Here is a 25,580-nt window from a genome sequence, read left to right on the forward strand (position 1 = left end):
TTAATTGAGTAATGATTTTTATTCTGTTAAAATAAGCATCATTTTTTAAAGTACATTTGTATTTCACCCAAACTCTTTCCTAATGTTTCGGGTAAAAATAAGTATGTAAAAAGTATTGTTATAAAACACATAATTCCATGTATTAAAAACATTATTCCTACACCAAATATGTCCAAAAGAAATGGATAAACTTTTACTAAAACGAATACTATTAAATATAAGTAAGTGATCAACAGCCCACTGCAAGTTCCTTTTACTGTTGTCGGTAATAATTCTCCTATTAAGGAACCTGGGATTGATAACAAACCAATTGCTGATAGACATATAAATAAACCAATGCAGACTACAGGAATCCACTGATGCATACTATTGTTGATGCTAGTATGTGTTATTAGGTCTGTTTCATTAACATTTAACATTTTTGTGTGCTCTGATAATCCAATTGTTGAAACTGATTTAACAGTGTTATTACTTATTAGACTTGGATTTGAACAAAAATATTGATATATTGTTACTGCAATACTTGTTAAACTCATGCCAAAAGCAGATGCTATTATTAATTTTCGTCTAGCAACTGTTCTAGTTAAAACACATGCGAATAAACTTATAACAAAACGCAATAATCCAGTAAAAAACAGTATTTGATATGAGTTAAGTCCAACTGTAACTGCACCCAATTTTTTAAATATTAATACAGCATGAAATACAGTACAAAATACACCACATAACTGCTGAAGCAATAGTAATGCTGTGATAATCAGCACTGGAAATATTACAGTACGAGAATTGAAATCATTCAGTCTCCTTTGTATTCTACAACAGAAGTTGATGTTAGCTGCACTATCTTCACCTTTATTTGAGTCGTTTAATCTAGATTTAGTTTCAAATAGTTTTCTTAGTTGATTTTCACACAGCTGAAAAATGAATTTATAATAATCATTAAAAAAATATTTTTTAAGTTTTTTGATGCATAAATCAAGGGGCCTTGAAGTGATGGATTAGTTTAAAGGAAGTATAATTAATGATTTGGTCATTAAGAATTGTCATTTAATAAAGTAATTATGGATTAATTATATTTAATTATATTTGTGTTTATATAAATATAAATAATTATATTGTGTTATAAACACAAATATACATTTTAGATTCTGTATACTTAACTTGGCCCTCCCACAATACTATGTTGAATGTTATTAATATTCCACATAATAATTATAATATCTAGAATATTATATAGAATAGTAAAATAATTCTGCAAACTTGTAGTAGAAACTAGTTGTAACACAATGTATTATCATTAGTGATTTTGTGAAGGGTTTTTTATTTCTGCTGTCATTAGATCATGAGGTGAGAACAAATATTTTGGAAAAATTGTAATAGTGTGTTATATAAAATGGTTTTAACCATGAGAAACTATCCCTTACATCCTTACAAAGTTCATTAGGAAAAACTTTATAAATAAACCAATTCACTACAGCAACTTTATTGGTATCTAAACTTCAAAGTGTTTGTTTCTGTTATACCTGGAAGCAGATCTCAAAATTTTGAGTCTAATAAAACTAAAATTATGATTAGTGAAATTAAAAAGAGACAGCTGTTTATCTTCTTACCTCATTGTTATTGTTTAGTCGGCGTATGGATTTTTCTGCAGTTTCTTTTTCCTTTTCTCTTTTAGAGAGAATATACAACCAGTATGGACTCTCAGGAATGAAAAAAACAATAAAACAGAGTAAAATTGAAAAAATTGTACAAAAACAAGCAGCCATGGAATGCCAGTCTAAGAACAGTGACATTAATGATACGATCAGAATGCCCATTGATGAAAATGTTGAATTCAGCATAAGCAATAAGGGTCTGTATTTTTCATGGGATATTTCAGAAATATACACCGTTGATACCGGGCACATACCTGAAAGTACAAAATGTATGATTTGGTATATATTGAGTTTAGTAAATGTGTCCAAATAATTATTTTCAAATGCATAAAACTATACATATATGAATAGGTCATACAAATTGCAGGAGATTCCTCCTGAATTTTCTACTTGAGTAAAACACACTTTTAATAAAAATAATTCAGAAAGATTACACCGAATACATAATTTGTGCCATAATCGGTTTCTAGTAGTTGTGTAAGATAATTTTTTTCAAAACAAACAACATTATTATTTCATAGATTAACTAATAAATTCACAGAATTGAATTCTTATAACTGTTAAGATTACTTACCAACAGCCTGAATACATATTTCAGCCACATTGCACATATTTGGGTAGATAAGGTTCATTCTGCAAAATTCTTGGGTTTTTGTTGATCTTTAAAGCAGCAGACATAGTTCTTTGGTACATTTTCTTTACGTTTTCTGAGATTTGGCGTAAAGTAAAGCTTTTATAAATCTGCACAAAATAAAACTGGGTACAGCCACATCAAATGATGTGATTTACCTCAGATAATCCACCAGTTAAAAATGTTTTATTCAAATTATGAAGAAAAGGCTATCATCATGTTTATTTCATTAAAGGAGCATCCTCTAAAAGTCATGGAAGCTCATTCTGAAGGAAGCTTAGCTGGTGAAAGAGGGCCATTACCAGTGAGCCCACCACTAAAAATATAGTATGAGATCTAATAAGAACATGGTTTATATACCACATCAGGCATTTATTAAAAAAATGACACTAGAAATTAGTTTTGATGGTTTCACAAGGATTGATTTGTTCCAAAACTGTTATTGTTCCTTGTATTTTTATGTCATGCATAAACATTTGTAAAGGATATTTACAGCAGTAACACATTATTTTCTATTAGCCATATATTGATACTGGAATTCGGAAATGCGTGGACGATCTTCAAGTACTTGTAGTTGGACTTGGGTATACCAACAGCAAAACTTGTTTACAATCATCTCTTAATCAATTTAATATTCTTTCCAGTAGTTGCCTATTAATATTTATAAATACCTGTTTATTAGAAATGTTTTGGTTAGAAAAATCTAGATAATATTCCTCAACAGCTTTTATAGTATTACCATTATAGTAAACATAAGAGAAATGAATATCTGCATATTTTCATTTGAAATTACCATTTTAATTTATCATTGTTCCTTTACTATATCTTATGATTACTGTTAATAGTTTTGAAAAAATTGAACTTCTTAATGTATAGCAAAACTGTTATTGCACATTTGTTAAATTATTACTTATTTGTATTCAATTTTATAAGTTAGCATAATAAAAACCAACTTAGTACAGTGCAGCAAACTCCTAGTACCTCATTGTGATGTACTGAAGAACATACACTAGTTTATTTATTAACACTATGTAGTGTTACAGCAATCTTAGTGGCAAAATAATCCATTATTAAATAGTAATAAAAATCTGGACTGAAGGTGATGTAAGGATCAAATGACATTGTTGGTGAGCATATCATTTGATTATTGTATTTTTTAAAATTGTGTTTACAATGTATTAAAAGCACATTGTAAGTACAAACCTAAAGTGAAACAAAGTAAAATATTCCTGCAAACAAAACAAGTTTTCCTCATTCAAATTTATTCTTTATTTTCACATCAACATTAAGTATTAAATATATAAATGCGAAAGTTTGTATCGGATCTGTCTGTCTGTTTATAACAACATGTCACAACAACCAACCAATCGATTGCTTTCAAATTTTCATACGTGAGCTACATTTGTATATCCCAGGGAAGATTTTAAACCATAGATTGAGGGTGAAGTTGTGGATTTTTCCTCGTCAAAATTCCATGTATTTTAGTTATTGTAATTATTATTCTGTCTTCTGTAATTTAGTTTCTTTTTCAGGTACTTGTAAAGTCTGTTTACTTTAATTGTTATTTATCAGTATGAGGAAAAACACAGTGGGAGGGGGGGGGGTGGAGCCCCCTGACTGGCAGTTCTCTATAAACATGTTAAATTTTGACAAAATAATATGAAAAATACATAATACTGATTTATTAGATGGACAGACACTGATGAAATCTATTACATTTTATGATCCCTAAATATCTGTCTTCTTAGCTGAAATAAAACAATGATTTTAAGAATCTTTCCAACATTCAAAAGCATGAGTAGTTATTAAAAAATGGGGTACCCTTATTTTTTTTTGTCAAACATTAAATGAGAATCATCACCATCTAACTGTTTAAGAAATTAAACTTTGAACCGAAATGCCAGATCTAAGACGGCAGACAGAAATTCTAAACTTTCTTCAAAGTATCTTTTGTCTTTTGTAGCTGAACACATCTGCATCTATTTCTATCTTGCTGCACACCTAATTTTTATAATATGAAACTGTTTCCAGATATTTCTAACACACTTTATTAAGTACTTACCCATTCCAATTCCAGCAATAATTCTTGCAGCACAAAGAGTAGGAACAATAGATACTGATGATGCACAACTTGTAAGGAGCCAACTGCATATAATGAACAAAATTCCAACCATAGCTCCCTTCTTCCGTCCAAATTTATCCATAATTATTCCATTTCCAAATGATCCAATTGGTGCTGATAAAGCTGGCAAACTTGCTGCATCAAAAATTAAATATTAACGATTAACTTCGTTCAAATGAGATTATTAGTTACTGATAGTTGTAAATTAGGTTGTTCTAATTAATACAAATTGATGTTTATTATTATTATATTTTTTGACTGGAATCACTTTAGTCAGTCCATTACCCAAGTCTCTTTGATGGGACTGTTTAGGCCTTGTGGTCCTCCCCGTACTTTTTCATACGTTCCGATCTTTGTACCCTTTCTAGTGTTGAAAATGTTCTTGTGAGTTTTTTCGTGTGATTGTGACACGAGTGTTTTTGTTCTTGATTTTTCTATTTAATTTTATTTTATATGTGGTGACTTCTGGTGTAAGGCTGATTTCCTTCAGATCCTCTTTTATTTCTCTGATCCATCTGCAGCCTGTCTTGGTGTTTTTCGAATTGAGATTGTACAGTCCTAGCTGTTTCAGGACTCTTGAATCTTACATTCTCATATGTCCAAAGAATCCCAGTCTCCTCTTACACATGGTATCAGTGATGGATTCTAACTCTTTGTACACAACTTTTTTGGACACAATCCACCACTGACTGTGTTTCTGGTACTTTTTATTGATGCAGGTTCTTCAATTTCTTCTTTCAATTTTCTGAAGTCTGTATGTCTTTGATAGTTTGTTTAGGTGGAAAAGTGCTTCTATTGCATAAGTGGCTTCTGGTTTTATAATTGTAGTGTGTCTTATTTTTGTGTTTATTGATAGGTATTTTTTGTTGTAAGTGTACCAGGTTAATTTTTGAGCTTTAGCTAATTTGTTTCTTCTTATTTGAGGTTTTTTTGTTTAAATTGTTTGTTATCATTTCTTTGAGCTATTTAAATTTGGTATTATTTTGATTTTTACTGTTTATGTTTACTTCTTTTAATCGTTTTCATTTTTGGGGCATAATTTATGTAAATTATCTAAAATATTAATTGATGTTTAATTAAAATAATTTAAAAAATTATTAAGTGAGAAAGATAACATATTGCATAGTTCAGGTGATATGTGAAAAGTACAAACTTTATTAATAAAAACATTTTCAGTTTTCCTTTTTACATCCTTGTACAAAGTAAAGGAAGTATTGTGATTGCGAAAATTTCAGATTTCAACAAAAATATCTATTTTGACCATTTTTGAATCCATTTTTTCTAGTTTCAGCACGACATCTGTACGTACGTATGTGCGTATATATCTCTCATAATTCAAAAACGATTAGCCATAGGATGTTGAACTTTTGGATTTAGGACTGTTGTAAAATCTAATTATGCACCTCCCTTTTTGATTGCAATCAAATGGGCCAAAATCAAAAAAAAATTGAATTTTGGACTTTTTCTTAACTGCAGTAATAAGCCCTCATTGAGAGCTTTTCAATGATATATCATAAATGGTACTTATTTTCATTGGTTCCAGAGTTATAACCAAATGAAATTTTAATTAATGAAATATTTGGATCTTAAAAGGGGAAGGCACATTGGTTCAAATCCAATATCATCTTTTTTTTTATTTAAATATATTGATTTATTAATCTGATTAACCTCTGATTGTAAAAAAAATTTTACAATAAGTAATAATTCAATAATAATAATAAAAAAAAAATATGAAAAAATATCAGAATTTATTAATGAAATAAAATGTTACGTTTTTTATTTTAAAGAAATGTGTATATGTAATTTAATAGGCATACAAGGAAGTCACGTGGTGTCCACATCAGATTTTTTTATAAGATATTTCTTTTATAATTATTACTTGTACAAAGAGAAAATGGTAAGATTTCATATTTATGGATTAAGCAGTTCAACTACAGTTTCTATCAAGCAAGATAGGAGTAATATGTTAATTATTTTATATTGTACAATCTTATACATTTTCAACATGATAAAATTAAGTTTAAATTATATAAACAATAACATTAATGACTCACTTTATAAGTACTTGTACTACACCTTCAGAATGGAAGATCTTTTCAGAAGTATAATAAAGTTTCTTCTTCAGTTATGTTGCAGATTACATATTTTTATGTTATACTTTTTTAAGATTAGAAGCTTTTGAAATGTGGTGCTATAGGAGAATGTTAAAAATCAGATGGGTGGATAAAGTGACAAATGAAGAGGTATTGCGGCAAATAGATGAAGAAAGTAGCATTTGGAAAAATATAGTTAAAAGAAGAAACAGACTTATAGGCCACATACTAAGGCATCCTGGAATAGTCGCTTTAATATTGGAAGGACAGGTAGAAGGGAAAAATTGTGTAGGCAGGCCACATTTGGAGTATGTAAAACAAATTGTTGGGGATGTAGGATGTAGAGGGTATACTGAAATGAAACGACTAGCACTAGATAGGGAATCTTGGAGAGCTGCATCAAACCAGTCAAATGACTGAAGACAAAAAAAAAAAAAATACTTTTTTATACAGCAAGTGTTCCAAATTTTGGCGATTACATGATTCAATTCCTTGAGCATGTCTTTGACTATGAATATTCTTCTTTACTCCATATTCTAGAATACTTACTACAACTGAGTTGTTGTAGATGTGAACTATCAGATTGTGAAGGATGTAATTATTTAGCTTTTGTTAAAACTGCTTGTTTTTAACTGGTTAGGAAATTACTTCATTGGGGGGGAAGTATACACTAGCATTTTTTGCTGCCTTGGCTACAAACTGCTGTAAGACCAGAAGTGGAAAGACTGTAAAGCAGCAACAAAGGAACATTTCTGAATACTACCAGATATCGTTTAAAAGCACTGGTATAAAAAAAGTTGGTAATATCCACAATGTAGATTATTCAGATCCTCATAAATAAATAAATTAGAAAGTGTTGTTCATAACTGAATCTGTACATTTTTTTTGTAATTTTCAACAATTTCTGGTTGGGAAAATAAAAAAAATAAATCTCATTTAGCCAAAGCTCTGGTTAAAATTTTAAACTAAATATGCAAGATAAAAGCTGTTTTCATTCTACTACTTACAATTTTTTTTTTTAAATCTACTTGAGTGCAGAAAACCCCTGCTTTCTGTATGAGAGAGTCAAAGCTTCTGAGGATATTTTAGAGTAAAATGTATTCTACAATTTTCTAAATAAGATGTTGAATTTAGTGAAGAAAGAGAGATGAAAAATGAACGATTCTGGCCTATTTATTGTAAGTTATCCATAATACAAAATTATTAAAATATACCTTACAAATTTTAAAATTTACTATGATTTAATTTATTTATGAAGTTATTAAGCATAAGTCATAATTAGTTTATTCCCTCCCTCTATCATCATTATCCTTTCTCATGCGTTGACATGAATTTAATCATTTCTTCAATGTTGACACTCCTCTTGGCGGTTTCACCAATTCCTTTACATCTCCTTTAGATGAAATATAAATTCTTTTGTTGGTTGTAGGCAATATTTTTATGAAGCATTATTAATTTTACATTGATAAACCATACCTTTTTTCAATAAACAACTGATTGAAGTTTTAATATAAAAAATTGAAAATGCTCTTTAATGTTAATGAGGTCGATTAAGATGAAGAAAGGTAGTTTTTTAATTATTTTATTTTTACCTTGATCATGGTGTGCATTTATTTTAACAAGGAGATGAGATGATATATAAAAAAATGCCAAGAGTTGAACCACACCTAAACTAATCTAAGAGCACCGATTTTCCAACCAGTGTAATAACATGTTTCAAAAATCTAATACCAAATATGAATCTATGAATTATAAAAACTTTTTTAATAATGTTTTTCTGGTATATAGCCTTTTGGTAGAGAAGCATGGGCCATAGAAAAAGCAGAAAGGAAAAGAAAAGAAGAATTTGAAAAGTAGTGTCTTAAGATGGTGCTGAAAATTTGGTGGTTTGAGAAAGTACAAATTGAAGAGGTCTAAGGTAAATGAATAGGTTAGGAGAGAAATTGATGGACAAATTTTTTAAAGATAGAAACTAGTTGGGTAGGACACATTAAGACAAACAGTTTATCTAATTTGGTAAATAGGAGGATATGGAGAAGTTAAAAACTGTACAGGAAGGTGAAGATCTGCTTTTAAAAAACAAATAACCAATGCTGGCAAGAAACATAAAGGAAGGCGATAATATTATAAATAGTAATGGATATTTAAAGAAAACTTAATAAGTAAAATTTCTTATATAAGTTCTTTAAAACATAAGGGCAAAAAGAGCTTCATAAAAAGTTATCTAAAAAACTCTACAATTTTTCAGCTTTGCTACTTTCTCTAATTAATTATTATAAAATAAGAAACAGGAGCTTTAACTGAATTTTAACAATAATATTACAAATAGGAAGATTGACTACTCTTTCATTTTATGTAATCTTTAATGTCTGTAAACGATGCTAACTCTTTTTAAGAATTTACTCCTTTATGTGTTTTAAACTGTAGATTATTTTCTACATATGTTCTCTGCTCATAACATAATCATAATTCATAAAGACAGAAAAAACAGTTTTGTTCCTAATACTTACTAACATGGACTACTCAAAAACATACTACCATGAAAATATGGCTACCATATTAAAAATATGTGTAGTCACATAAAAATATGTGACTAGCATGAAAATATGGAATTTTTTTTATCCCAATCAAGTTCTACGCTGATGCTCTCAATGGATCTGATTTCATTTATTCATCAGTCATTTTATACCCTTATTTTTCTCATTAAGATCTATGTTTAAGCACAAGTCTGAGGTCACAATAACTAAATTAAATTATACCAACCGATCCAAGAAGCATCTTGTTTATTCACTGGTAATTCATTTTTTTCATCCATAATTTGTGGTATAAGTATTGCAGAAAAACATTGCACAAATCCATTCTGCAGAAATATGAGAGAAATAATGACACTTGCAATTATCTGTAAAGAGATATTCAGCCCTTTTTAATTATATTTCTATATTTTTTATGTTTTTTTTAGTTATATTTCTAAAACATTCATATTAAATATAATATAGATTTTATATTTTGGCATATTGCCCAGTGTGTTGCAGAATCAGATTTGACTACAGAAATGTGGTAAATATAATGTAAACTTAACAATTCATATAGTTTAGGATTTAAAGTAGATGACAATCAATTGAAAATTGGTATTTGAGTTGGAAGATATTACTGTGAAAAAATTTCTTACATGTGCATGAAAGCTATCAAAAAATTTTGCAAAGAGAGCTAATAATTTATATAAATGAAAATTATTTTCTAACTTCATATTCAACCAAAAAATTGTGAAAGGACAAGAGCGATGAGGATGTCCATCCATTAGTTTCAAGTTATCATAATTAACTAAGATTTTAAAAATTGTGTTAGCAGTGGATGATTCTTTTATGTCATTCTAATCATGTTGGGACAGTAAGTAACAAGGAATTTAAAAAATAAAAGTATCCAAAATGTCACAAAATAATAACAATGAACATTGTTGTATTTTTCTACTGCAACTATTATTTGTGACATTCTATACCTAAATTGCAATGGGAAAATTAACAGCATTATTACTCATCAAAGTTTAGAAAACCCAATTGATGGACAGAATGGTGATAAATTACTAAACCAGTGACTGACTTTTTGCTAACTTTGACGTCCCGTCATGCTACTCTATTTCTCCATTGTACAATTAGCAGTGCCAAACCATTTCAGACATCACCAGTAGAACTGCACATCGATGTATTAACACTTTCTATAGTAGTACAAGAGCAATACTTCTTTAGAATTTGTCTTAACATACTTCAGTTACCTCACACAAAAAGGTAAACGAGTTTGGAATTTTTTGTTATGATGCATTAGTTTAAAATTAGAAAATGTTAAATGATCACAATCAAATTAAATGAGCTTTTTTACTAATCATCTTTTAGTGCTAACTACCTGATTCTACAATATTATTAACTAAAAAATTAATTGTTAATAATTAACTGTTAATTGTTGTTTTGCCACTGGCCTTAAAAAAAGTCCGAAAACCCTTAATTTTTATTTTTATTATGAGCTCTATAATGCTCCTCCATACATTTTGACAAGGAAGATGAGATGGATGAAGGAATGTGAAAAAATGGCATACTCTTGAGTCTGGCTTTATATTATCAAACAATATATTCAGTCTATGTTAAATTTACTCATTGTTTATTTTTGTTTTTTTTTTTTTAATTTAATGCCTTTGTAAATGTAATATTGTCTAGATAAATCTTTTTTTTTAATTTCAGTGAGTAAAACTTGCATATTCTGTTAAATGCCTTTGAATTTGTCTTGTTTCTATGAAGTTATTGAAAAATTGGATTTTGTTTATATATTTTATGCCATTAGTTAAAAATTTCATCTATATTTTACATCTATATTGTTATAAGTGTGAATGGATATTAACTTCTGCCAGATGTCTTATTACTTTGAGTACTTTAGTGTAGTTGTCAGCACACAAAGAAGTATGTATTAGGTGGTGTATCATGAATGTATGTTTGTGCTGAACATAGGGTGATTAGATATGTTGAGGATAAGCACATGAGTTGTTTTGACTGTGTTTCTCAGCTACTTTGAATCAAGGAAAAGTGATTTGTAGTGTTCACATTTCCTAAAGAATGGTTGTAATTTATTAGTAGATGTAAGAAATGTGTAACTTTGTCTTGTTTCCAGGTTGGAATATTTTATCAACATAGGAATACCAGTATAATATTTTATCTTCATGTTTTTCGTGTATAATATGTGAATGTTATCAAACTGTTGGAAAAATATCTCAGCCAGGAAACTAGACATGAGTAAATCATTCATGTCATCTAGATATGAATGACATGAATGAGTTTTGCTCATAAAATTCATTCATGTCATTTGAGTAGTAGTTATACCAACGTAAAGTAATTTTGGTATGTTATAGTTTCAGTTATATGTAATGTTGATGGATTTTAGTACATATTTTATATTAGTGTAGAAATTGGTCATATCAAAGATTCAGATGGTGAATGTGTACATCATTAATTTTGTCATTAAATTGTTTTATATTCTTTATGCAAGAACTATTTTTAAGTGTGGAGTGTAGTTGATCATAGGCCATTCTTGTGTAACTAACAAGTTATCATTTTAGAGTACAAACAGGATATTTTTTTTAGTACTTAATTTCATGGTAAGTTTTTAAAAACTTAATACAGTACATTTCATTTAAACAAAGTTATAAAAATTTGACTTATGTCTGAGTTGGTTTTTGTTTTAAATTATGCTTTTTCTGAGACTGCCAATAAGATCACTGAGTATTGTAGTACCAGTTTTGATGCTGATATTTGAAATAGATTTTGAAAGATCTGTTTGTATGTGTAACAAGTTTGAAGAGCATGTGTGATTTAAATTGGATTTATTCATTTTTGTATGTTTCCATACTTTTAGTTCAAGCAAGTTTAGTTTATGACATTTACTGGTTATGTATAAGATTGTCATTGTTTACTCATATTGTTGATATTCTGCAATGTAGTACTTGCTGTACTAGTTGGTTTGGAAACATAGATTCAGTGGTGGAGTGAAATGCTTTTAAGTATTCTCTGTATAACTGTGAAAAGCTCTTATTTGAAATAGAATTTATTACAGTTAGACTAGTTAACTTTTTTTAACCTAAATAAATCAAATTTGGTTATTTATATGCATATTTTGTTTATTAATTCCTCTGTATGTTTTCTTATAGCCTGCTTTTTTGATTTTGTAGGCAATTTTATAGTGTGATTGTTAAAACAAATGTTACGAATTTGATATTATTTCTTATTCTGTTTTTTTATTTGAAATTTATGTAGGATTTTATGCACCAAAGTTCTTTAGAATCCATTTACTGAACTGAACATTTTATTCTATTTGGTTCATCTATCAAGATGAACCAAACAGAATAAGGTGATTAGAATTATTTTGTATGAATGTATCAGGTGTCTGTTTTCTGTAGATTTTGTTTGTCTGGGTTCATGTTTTGTGGGTATGGATGCAAGAATTTTAAACTTTTGTTTCTTTTTTATTCATTGGTGACGGTTATGTTTTTGTGAATGTTGTGTGTTCAAAGAGTTATGATGAGTTTTATTCAACCATTGATAATTTTTGTGCCTGTTATTGTTTCTGAGAAGTTTTGTTTTTATCAAACCACAGATGGGTGCACCTTTATGTTAGGTTGAATATTAAATTTATTTTTGAAGTTGAAATTATTTTGTTTTATGGAAATGTTGAGGGTGTCTATGTTTTCAGTGATTAGTTCTTTTGCTGTATTCTTCTATTTGAGTTGGCTGTGTAAGATTGTGGTTGATTTAGAAATGGAAGTGTTTTGTATAGAAACACTTTATGTCTAATGTGACATTTGAGCAAATATTAATAAATTTGTTTACTACATTAAATTTGTTTACTACAGTGTTGTCGAGATGGACATATCATCTAATGATTTTCCTTTTGTCATGCAAGTTTGTGTGCTGGAGCATTTTAGTGATTAAATCCGAGTTAGGTTTTATAAAAAAATAAAAGTAAAAGATTTACTTTTATAAATAGATTCCTTTATAAAGTAAAAGATAAAACTTTTATAAAATAAAACATAATTAATATCCAATGACAATATAGAATTTACTGTCAGTAAGGTTAATAAACCTTTCCATTTTTCTCTCACTAAGACTGATGAACAGAAATTTATTAAATCATTAAGAAATACCATTTCTGTAGTTGGGATAAAATTCCTGTGAATTTATTTAAACAATGATTTATGACATTTAAACAGTCTTAATTTATTCTTTATTCTGATGTCTAAACAGTGGAATGTATTAATTATTTCTATTTCTAAAATGTTAAACATTTTTATGGAAACTAATTTTTAGGTAGATTTCATAAGAAAGCTATCTATTGTAATGGGTACCATGATTCAACTTCTGGAAAATTTTCACATATCTTTGCATTTCACATCCCCCAGATCCCAAAACCATGTCAGTTCAAAAGTTTATATGTACATTTTATATATATATTTCACTTTCTTGTGGACACGATAACTGCCGTAATTTTGCACCAGTCACTTTAAAATTGATACATAAAATATAATGACTCAAAATGTCGGTCAATTTCATTAATGGGAAAAATCAGACCATAGGGTTGAAAATGGGGGGCTTTTGAAAAAAAAAATATCGCTATAATTTTCTTATTAAGTAAAATATTGAATTTGTTTAAACTTCCTACTATTCTTTGTACAAGGGCCTAAAAATGATATAAGTAAAGTTTTTCAATATCACTAACAATTGGCTCAGGGGATGGAAAAAATGGGATTTTGAAGACAAAAAAATCATATCTCCCTTAATAGACACAGTATCAAATTAGTTTAAAGTGGTATTAATCCTTTAAACATTACCTAAAACTTTACTTTTTTCACATGAAATCATTGTCATATTGAGTAAATTTGAAATTTTTCTTAACTTTAAGGTGGAAATCTTTTTTATCCCCTACTTAGCACTGGTGAAATCTACCTCTGCTTTCTGGCGTGCTGAAAGGGATTTTTTAAGAATGATGTTGTGTTCTACATTAATTTGTTTATTGTATGTTACCTAAATGCCTACAGTCATAATCTACCTAATCTGTAATTTTATTTTGCATGTACATAATACCGATTAACTACTAACTAAATCTTATTCTTACTGCAAAAATACTATTGTTGCTACTGAAAAGGGAGCCTATGTTATTTAAGCCTTCTTGTAAAAAATAGTTACCATTAAATATAAAGTAATTTTGATGTGGGCACAGTTTTAATACTGGTAATAGTTCATTAATGATTGATTAATGTTATTTTTACTGATTGTTTTTTTGAGTTCGTATCTAGTATCTTGGAAGTTTTTTTTTTAATATGCATTTCTAATGCTTGGAAAACCAAAATGTTATTGTGATTTTTTAAATTTTTTGACTAATTTAATCCTATTTTTACAACGGAATGAATTTTTAAAATTTATTTTAAAAAGTTGTACAGACTTAAAATTTTACTGCAAGATGCATTCATATAATTTACTAAAGGTCAAGTAGTTAGGTTATCTTTATAAATGTTTAAACATCCAGCGAATGTAGGAACAGATGGATTATTGTTTTTTTTCAAACAGGCCTGCAGAGGACCACGCAAATATCATTTCAATTCCTTTTGTTCTGATTTTCCCTCTTTAACTCCTAGAATTCTTTTATTATTTAACTATGCTATGTTTTTAATTCTTCTGTCCAGCACATGTACTCTCTTTCCTTTTTTTGCATTCAGAAAAACTTCTACTTTCTGGATTTTTCTCTAAATTTTTTTCTGCCTTGACAATTTTTTATTTCTATATTTGCCTTATATCAGAGTTTTATATTTTGAAAATTTATCAAATATTTTTCAGTCTATCTGAATCTATTCGAATCATACATGCCACAAAATTTAATGTTATTTTGAATTGTGATTTCTAAATCTTCAAGTTTTATCATTTTTTTTCTTTAATTTTGTAAATTTCTTTATTTAACTTCATTCTGTATCTGTCTTTCTTTATTTTTTACTTTTACTACTTTATACTATTACTATTGTTGCATTCAACAACAACATTCATGTGTTGAGAGCCAGAATTGAAGGTGATTTCACAGAAATCACCTTCAATTCAGAAAGCTTTGTACCTTTTAGATGCTGCAAAACTCAGGTGGCATCGATCCAGTCAGACAGCATGTCATGTTTCATGGTGCAGGGAAATGCTGAAAAAGTTTGAAAATGAGAAATCCCCGATGTAAACAGTATTGTGATAGGTGACGAAACTTGGCTATACTATTATGACGTACTGACGAAGGGTCAGAACAAAGTGTCAGTGTTTGAAGATGAGGGGTCCCCTCATCTTCAAACACTGTTCAAAAATCCAGATCAGTTAAGAAGAGAATGGTGGCCATATGTTTTAGTATAAGAGGAGTTTTAGAGCAAGTTCTGTTGGAAAATCAGAAGACAATTACAAGGAAGTGGTATACTGAGAAATACCTGCCTAAAGTTGTCTCTTAAGAATGGACATGGTTTCTTCACCACGATAACACTCCAGCGCAATGCTTCAATGTTTGCTCTGAATATTTGGCCAGCACTGAGATAAAACTGTTAGAGCACCTGCTTTACAGTCCTGACCTTGCTTCATGTGACTTTGCACTGTTCCCCCAAGGTGAAGAACAGACTGAAAGGGAAGAATTTTTTTTTGAGTGATGATGACCTCCTAAAGGCTTGAGATACTGAGTGTACCCAGATCTCCGGCGAAACATGGCAGGGTTTTTTTGAAGATGGTTTCAAAGGATGAAGAAGTGCATTGTGTGGTGGATATTATTTTGGAAAATTATAAAATTTAAACTCATATTGCAAAACTTTCCTAGTGCTCTTTGTACTAGAGAAACTTCATTTGTAAGGTTTTGAGACTGAAAGTCTCTTCATGTGACTGGAAGTTTGAAAGTTCAAAAACTCCATCCAGAAAAATTTGATAGTGGAGTTTTTTCTTTTTTTTTTTGCGACATTGGTTTGCATGGTATTTCTCCTCCCACCACTCCATTTGGTCGCCCTAAAGCATAATACCAAATGTCTGTGCCACAAATGGCTACTGAGCCTTGAAACAGTTAAACGACCTGTCCCAACTAGCTGCTGGAGCTAACCTAATTGCGTGAGCGAACTAAGCGTGGTGCCACACACCAATCGCTTTGTGTCCCACTGCTCACTTGTCATATATTACTAAAAAAAAAAAGAAAATGGGTAGGCTCAACCCGTCGACTAATAAATTATATATGATATATAACATTCAATAAATTAATTTACATCGTCAAGACAACAATTTGCTGCCACGCCTAGGTCTCTGAATGCCAGCAAATACCTGTCCACCAATATTAAGCGCTTGGAGCTTTATTGGCTGGTGGCCAGCCATCACTCTCGGGTAGCTTCCCACAGCAGCATGGCAGGAGTCATTTTTTCCCGAAAAACTACTGATGCCGATTGAACAACGCAACGGCATCAAGGAAGACCCACACGGTTTGATAATGAGGCTCTCGCCGCTTATGAGTGGCTCATTTTCCCCTTCACATCTAAGTTCCAGGATGACCTGAGTTCTGCCCCCCCCCCCCCCACAAGAGCGGGGATCGTTCGACTGGATATCCCCGGAGTCGCACAGCTCATCAGCTGCCAGGCGGAACCGAAACCAGTATTGGTTCAAGTTTGTGTGGTTGGAGAGCACCTAGGCACTCGTTGTCCTTAAAAACAAAGGAGAGGCATCCCCCAAGTCCTGTATAAATCTATACAAGGAGCCACCCTTAGTCGTGACATACCATTCTTGCTGCCATGCATCCATCGCAAGGTTGTAAAGCCTCTTACGCAGGCGGGAGGTGGACAACTTTGAAATTTAAAACCGGTGCATTGAGAAAACCGTTGACAGCGATGTTTTAAGTTTTCATGACAATGTACGCTCACATTCATGTTGCTAGTTCTGTCGTTGATATTTTCGACAATTTTGGTTGGGAAACGCTTCGCCATTCACCATACAGCTAGCCACATGAGTCCATCAGACTTCGATTTCTTTCCAAAGCTGAAAGAACCACTGCAAGGACTCACGAGAATATATTTTTGTTTTGTATGCAATATTTTTCATCCATCCCCGGACAAAAAAATCTAAAGGCGTTAGATCAGACGATCTTGGTAGCCAGGAATGTGGACCACGACCAATCCATTTCGTAGGGAAATGATGATTTAAGTAGTGAAAACCTCACAAGAGAATTGGGGAGGTGCTCCATCGTACGTGCTGGAAGCTTTCTTTGCGTCTCAGCGCGAGAGGAATAACTTCAAGTAGCTGCGAGAATCCTTCTTGAAGAAAGTGCAGTTAGACCTTAGCATTTAAGGGGCCATATGTGAACGGTCCAAACAGCTGATTGTGAAGAAGGCCGCACTATACACTGAAGCTAAATTGGTGTTCAAAATTGCCTTCTATGGTCTCATGAGGATTTACTTCTGCCCATGTATCATCATTACATAAGTTGTTGACACCACCTCGAATGAAAATTTGCCTCGTCGGTAAACAAAACATACTTGTAGAGTTGTCGATTTGTATTACACCAGTTGCAGAACTTCAAGCGAATCGGACTGTCTCCTATTGGCTGTAGATCTTGAAGAACTGGCTGTTTATAAAGTGGATAAAACTTATTTTGTTTAAGCGTCCTCCAAAACATCAAATGCGATACTCCAACCCGCTTAGAAAGACGTATACTGACGCCTGGACTGCACTGATAATGATTTCATCAATAACAGTGTCGTGGTTGACAGATCATTCATAGCCGATACGAATACTACACAGTAAACTTGTTTCCCGAAAACTGCGAAAAGTCGCGCTAATTGCTTTGATATCTGAAATCCTACGATTTGGAAAATGTATTTCATATTTTACTACAGTAGCTGCAGCAATACCATTACATATACCCAAGTTGAATATCATATCAGCGCATCCCCCTCTGTAGTAAATACGTATGGCATTACTTCAATGGCAAACCGATCAAGTTCAAACTAAAATTCACAGAAAATCTTTGCTAATGACAGAACAGTTCACAGTACCGACATACTTAACGTACCTTACAGAATGATTTAAATTTTAATATAGTAATGCACATTGTTGATCAGCTGTTGTTATTTGATTACCAACATTAAAATAATAACACTGATAAGACAAAAAAAAAAGTTTTTTTCTAAGTATGATACCATTTCTTGAATTGCTTTATTGCGTACATTACAGATCTGCAAATACAATTTTACTATCACCCTTAGTTTTAAATAAATTATGCTTAAAAAAAATTAAGGGAAAATATAGTTAAAATCTGTAAAATTTATAATTTAGCATGCCCATACCTGTGTTGGAATGATTTCGCTGATGCTTTTCTTTTATAAACAGCCTCAGGCACATCCCGAATAAATATCTAACAGTAATCGGTTAGCATTCTAGTATTCCATTTCCCTTTATAGCGGCTTTCCATCACCGAAATGTCTTGGTGGAAACGTCACCGTGTGTGTCACTTATGTCTCGAGGTTGTCCGAGAAAAAATCCACATGTGAGTGGAGGAAATGTATTTTCAAAGACATATTACATCCCATAGCTCTGTATGAAGTAAGAAATTGATTAACAATGTGGTGGTAATTGTCAGATTTTGGTTTGCAAAGAAGAAAACTTTTACAAAGGTCTTTAAATGAATCCCAAGCTGCACTTTCTATGTTATTTAACATTGAGTTAAATTCATCATCTTTGACCAACTCTCTTATTTGAGGACCAACAAATATTCCTTCTTTAATTTTTCCTTCACTTACATTCGGAAATTTCTGCCTGATGTACAAAAATCCGGAACTATCCTTTTTCATTGCTTTTACATTTTTCATTAGTCCTAGCTTGATGTGGAGAGAGGGTAAAAATATTTTTTTGGATTCAACTAAGGGTTAATGAATAATATTTTTTCCATTTGCAGTTACGTTGTCTCGTTTCTTCTACTCTTTGGTAACCTAATGTTTACTCCTAGCTCAGCTGTCCCATTTGATAAGAAAACTTTGCAAACCACCTTAACTTTCAAATCACCTTATATGTTTCAGCTATGTTTTTTATAATGTATTTTTTTAAGAACTTCTTTCATCACATCGTATGTCTCTTTCAAATTAATACCATAAGCGATTGGTATTGAAGGATATTTGTTACCATTGTGTAGTAGAAAAACTTTTAATCTGTACTTGGACGAATCTATGAAAAGATGCCAGTCTTCAGGTTTATGAACTTGTCCTAAGTGCAACAAGCTCATCAATATTTTTGTAATAAACTAAATTATTTTCATTAATAAAGTACTGAGAAAGTTCTTTTTGTCGGCTTCAAAGCCCGAAATTTTTATATTTTTTTTAAGTAAATTCCAAGCTAGCAGTCTTGATCCTAACAGGTTTGCTTTTTTTGATAAATTTAAATCCGTAACCAAGTCATTTAATTCAACTTGTGATATAAGATCTAAGACTTGTGATATAAGATGTTGTCTTCTTCAGTACTGCCTGATTCTTCATCACTGCTTTCGAAACATACATTCACAGGTGGCTCAGGAACTGGAATAAGTTCATGTGGGGTACTGGCTGACTGCAGATTGCAATGAAGGATATTTTACAGTATGTTCAGATTTTTTAGAAATTCCAGACACACTTGTTAAACAAAAGTAACAGTTGGTTACATGATCCTTTGGTTCACGCCAAACCATAGGTATACCAAATGGCAAAGCCTTCTGTGTACCTTTCAGCCATCTTCTTAAATAAACAGAACAATTAGTGCATACTATATGAGGATCCCATATCTTATCCTGATCAATTTTACACCGAAAATACAAATTATATGCTTTTTTAATTAAAGGTGTAATGTTTTTTCTATTTGATTTTGCGGTAAACTCATCACATACATAACAAAAGGCATCCACATTATTTACACAATTTTGAGGCATTATGACACTGCACTGTTAACAAACTTAAGACAGCAATAAGACTGAACAAAATTAATTCATTCCTAAATCCAGTGCTTAATACAAACAACACAGCTTTGTTTTCAGCTACATGGTTTGACCTGCACAGACATGAATAATCTTGTTCATGAAGGCTCAATCTTCAGTATTAGATATGATATCATAATATGATATTATTTAATTCTATATAATATTATTTAATTCTTTGTCTAGTATTGTTTATTTATACCTTACAAATTATGTTAACAAAGTTAAACGATAAAAAATGAGCTAACAAAATACAGTATAGTAGCTTAAAATGCTAACTATGGGTTGAAAAATGAAAAAATCCTTTAATTAAAATTAAAAAATTTTTCAAAAATGGTGGGTGATAGAAAGATTCTGAGTTAATATTTTTGTTTTCAGCATCAAAAAACAGATTAAAATCATGTATCACAGGGTAGGAAACAAAAATTGTTTATCAGTGTAATTTTTCAAAAAGAACCTAAGAAATAATTTATTGTATTTTTGTCATTAATAAAAAAATTATCAAAGTAATTTTTATTTCTTAACTTTACTTTAAAATTTTGTGTAATTTTGAGTTTTTTTTAATGTTTTAACAGTAAATTTCGTTTTTACAAAATTTTCACATCACAGAAGAAGAATTTGGTTTTTGTTTATATTAAGTAAGTACTTGACTGACAAATATGTAGTAATGTATTGTTTCTAAATAAAATTCAAAATTTTCTTACTTTTCCTTGTATTATTCAACTTTTTTACCTTACCCCAATTAGTTTAAAATTAAATTCTCTGTAAGTTTTGTTTAAAAGTTTTATGATTTTATTACTCACTGAACAAAGTTATTGTACATCAGACATAAAAAAAACAGGGTTTTTTACCCCAATTTATTGGTTTTCATCCCATATTTTTCAAAAATTACTATAGATAAAGTTCTGGGACTAATTTTATTTGATTTTTCAGGTCAACAACCATAAGAAATCACTAATTATGCTTCTTAATTAACATACTAAAAATTTCAGTACTACCTTATTTCACCGTGTTAGCAGAATTTTTCACTAGTTGTATCTTGCAAACGAAGCACTTTAGGACATATGTTTATATGAACTTTTTTCCATTATTTTCAGAAGTAGAATAGGTTATGAAAGTCCTGGTAGAACTTCGTAATACATTCTGTAAATGACTCTATTTCTCCAGCAAAAAATATCTATGCTCACCATTTGAAGAAGAACAAGAAATATAGTATCTAATGGATATGTAGAGGGACAATTTTCATGAAGAAAGAAGATTGTGAAACAGTGATGTTAATGTCAAGTGAAGATCTGTGAATATTGTAAAATAAAACTAGTTATAATTAAATAATAATTTATAGATATTGTTATAAATGACAAATTAGCCCAACAGCCAGCCGTTAACTCATCATTGCAAATCAGTTTAACATTTGATTGTTGAAGTTGAAGGTTCAGAGGTTCAAATCCTAGTTATAAGTTAGTTGCTTTTATATGGATTTAAATACTAGACAGATTACAGTGTAACTCGGTGATTGGGGTACAATTAACTACATGGCTCAGGAATAGTCAGCCTGAGTCTTTACACATGCCAAGTCTCTACACCTCATTTACATGTCATACATATCATCCTCATCTCATTGGAGCATGGAGGAGGTTGCTTGTTGTTAACTAGTTGAACATATTGCAATGTACTTATTAGGGAAAAAATATGTTAAAAAAATACTTTATTAGGATAAATCAAAATGAAAGTAAACATAACTTTTTATTAAAGAAAGAAATGCAGGTTTCTCAATAATTCTGCAAAATATTAATAAGAATTTTGATAATAACTAGTGTGGTTTTAAGGAAGGATTAAACATAAAATCAGTAATAACCAAAGTATTTGGTAAGATGTCAAAAGACATGAATGATGGGGATTGTTTAAGTGGTATATTTTTAGAGATTAACTAAGGTCTTTGACACAATTGATCATCAAATTTTTTTACAAAAACTGTGGAACTGTAGAATAGGGGTCTGTTGCATGACTGGTTTAGGCGTTATCTATGGGTAAAAAAAAAAAATGTTAAAGTAAATGGGTATATAAGCAGAATGGATAGATAATGTGGAGTGCTAAAAAATTCTTTATGTTTTTTTTAATATAAATTAATGATCTTTGTGATCCTTTTTTCACGTCAAAAAAATAGACATTATCAACTACTTCACCATGTACTTTTCATACTTTCTTTAACACGAAGCATAATACGTTATGGATTTTAAGCAAAGGAGCACTTAAAAATATAAACTTTATCATAATAATGCAGAAGAGATAAATCTTCAACCAATTACCTAGAGAGGATCAGATTGAATATAAAGGTTAAAGAGTTTCTCAAAGAAATAAAGTTGTGGATTCTTGTTTAAATGGAATTGGGGGGGGGGGGGATAACTTAAATCCAATCTTAGAATGTAATGGGCTTTTTTGACCTGATATACTGAAACTGTTTAAGTTTTAGATTATAATTATATCTGTATTGTAAATTGTATTAATTATTTAAACTTATATTATTAAATGAGATTTAAGATTTTTATTTAGCGTTTGAATTATATTAATACATTTTTTATGTTAATATGACTATATGCACCATATATTGCTACAATTTCTAATGTTGGATATTACCTTTAGAACAGCAGCTTATCTATAATTCAGTTGGAGTTTGCATTTTTATTTTTGTCCTTTTTTCAAATTAAGTTATAATTCTAATAATACCTGCACTGTTAATTGCATTAAATATTTAAATTCTGTTGTTTTTTAATTGTATTATTATGGTATGGCTACTACTTTTAGAAGAGCTAATGTAACATATTATAAATTAATTTTACTTCTACTTTAAATTATTGTGACCGAATTTATAATTTCATAAAGACTTCTTGAAACCAGTGGTGGCATTTTCTTTTGTATCTGACTAATTTTTTTAATTTTGAAAATTAACTAATGGAAGAGTTATTTTAAAATCACTATAGTATGCATGTATTTTTGTTTTTATATTCCTTTATATATGAATACAATGTTTTCATATTATATTTTAAATTCAATTTTTTTTTCTTAAATTATATTATTAAGATTAAAATGCCATATTTGTCTTGGAGGATTTAAGTTTTGTTATTATTAACATTTTACTTTTATTTCATTTTTATTGTTCAAATTTTAGTTGAATTCCATTTGAAAATTCTGATGGCAATGATTTGATTTAAGCAGCTTATTAGAACATTTATAAATGAGTAAAAAGGAAGGAAAATTTGAGTTTTAATAATTATAATAGTAATCATTCTGGTACTGTTGAGGTATTTTTTTAATTTTAGTTTTTAAGTTAAATCCAAAAATTCATTTAACCTTTGGGAGCAAGAGATTGTACACTTTGTAGTTTATAATTTAGAGATTATAAATTGTATTATGCACTCTTACAGTGGTAGATAAATTAAATAAAAACTCTGTGAAGGCTAAACATGAATATGAATAGTACCAAAATAGTATCAAATATCAAATAGTATCAATATATCAAATAGTAATATGAATATGAGTTCCAAATAAATCTACAAAAAGAAGGTATTAATATCATGTCTGAATGAATCTTCTGAATACACAAATATCTTCACCCAGAACTTCGGTTTAATGTTTTAAATTTCAGAAAAATTTGATAAATTCTCTAAAAATGTTATTTTTCAATTTTCCATTCTGATATCAAGCAGTCATACTTACTTGTGGGTAAACATCTTGAAATGTTGGCAAATTATTAAGTACCACAGCTGAGGAGTTCTCTCTTTTATTTAATAATCTAACAACAAAAATTATAAAAGCAGCTTTAACATTCTATATACAAAAACCAAATAATAGTATTATTGTATATCTGATCTATGTTGTATTTCTTTGATTGTTTTTATTAGATTTACATTCTGTGGCATTGTCTTGGGTAAATATACAGTTTCTATGAAGTGAATTGGAAAAGGATTGATTTTTTGTAATATGTATTGCTTTTATATTTGTTCATTATATCTGTGAAAAGCTAATTTCTAACATGTTATCTTTGCTATTCTACCTCATTGAAACTGAATACACCTATAATACTGTTAATCAAACCATGCAAATTTTATACATAGCTCCTAAAATCCATAACTCAACTTACTAATATTAACAAAAAGGATATATTATAGACAAATACAGATATAGATCAAATATACAATATGTTTATATATTAAAAAGTATTTTACTGCTTGAAGTGTGTATCAGTTACAATATGACTGATAAAGATTCTTGACAATAATTACAAAAATTCATTTAGATCATACCTCCATGAATTTAGAAAACAAGTTGTATTCTAAAATAGTTTATTAATGTTTATATTAAGTAAATAACAGGTTTAAAAAAAATAAGTGATTTGGTTAAGTTTGTCATTAAAACCTGATATTTTTTCATAAAATAATAGTATTAAGTTAATGTATGGATATTATTAAGAAAATAATTTGTATTTGTGATTTCCAATAAGTTCAGTAGCAGTAATATTTATGAGAGAACTAAACCTTTATTTAAGACCAAACCTTTATAGGGAAATAATGATTGCAGTCTTGATTTTATACCGACTCTGTATAAAAATCTCTATACTATAAACTATATACAATATATAATACGAAACTATATACTATAACACAATATAAAATCTATAACTCTGGAAACAATGTTAATATTACATAAAAGGAAATGGGTAATCAGATTACTTGTATTTAGATCACAATTTTTAAGCTTGTGGGAGAAACAGCTGATCAATTTATTTTGAGAAGGCATTTGCTATTAGTTTTAGAAGGTGTATCAGTATGTATCTTAAAAAAAGCTGAAAATTTATTACTACCAGGGCATGGAGACATTTTATAAGAAAGAAAGTTTAACAGTAGAGACAGTTTCACAAGTTTACAGCAGTTTTAAAAATATTTTTAATTTTTCCTCAAAAGAATAATGCAAACACAAAAACTTTAAATTTATTTCTCATAAAGTTTAATTATATACCTACCAATGTTACTTTTATGTTACACGACTGTAAATATTTTAGCAGTGATAAGCTTATATGTAATGCATTTTTATTACTGATAATAAATATTTAGTGAAATCAGCTTATACATAAATAAACAAGCAGAATATTACATGATTCATTTTATCTTCCACTTTACAATTTTTATTCTAAAATTAACAGAAAGTACCTTCGAAGATTATTTAAAATTAAAAAAGAATCATTTACTCTCTCTAAATGTGTGTGCTTAAAAACGTATTTAAAGTAAAGTATATTGGTCTGATTAAAATTAAAATTGCACTAGTTTTTCTTACTTATCTAAGCCAGTTGTTTTTTCTTCCAAACATAGAGAATTACTTGTACTCGCCTCTTGTGACACAGCCATTAAAATATTAATATTTTTTCTTTGTAAATAGAATACAGTATTATTTTTATTTGAATATTAACTTTTTAAAAGATAAGAATCCAAGTAAAGAATAATTGATAATGGTGTTAGCCACAACAATGAAAAATTTCGCTTGTACATGACTACCTTTAAACATTGGCTTCCCCC

The 25,580-nt window shown here is 29.6% G+C and overlaps 1 protein-coding gene across 1 annotated transcript; it reads right to left on the bottom strand.

Moving 5' to 3' along the window:
- LOC142318027 (facilitated trehalose transporter Tret1-like) lies at positions 1–25,511 on the bottom strand. Its single transcript, XM_075354556.1, has 6 exons — positions 25,342–25,511; positions 23,728–23,803; positions 9,265–9,400; positions 4,349–4,543; positions 1,611–1,909; positions 1–914 (listed from the first exon to the last, which is right to left on the bottom strand). Exons 1-6 carry the CDS (start codon positions 25,410–25,412, stop codon positions 39–41), a joined length of 1,653 nt encoding a protein of 550 aa, XP_075210671.1. The 5' UTR covers positions 25,413–25,511; the 3' UTR covers positions 1–38.
- Positions 25,512–25,580: the final 69 nt, after the last annotated feature.

The sequence above is a fragment of the Lycorma delicatula genome, chromosome 1 (genome assembly GCF_047948215.1).
Source record: "Lycorma delicatula isolate Av1 chromosome 1, ASM4794821v1, whole genome shotgun sequence".
Lineage (NCBI taxonomy): Eukaryota > Metazoa > Arthropoda > Insecta > Hemiptera > Fulgoridae > Lycorma > Lycorma delicatula.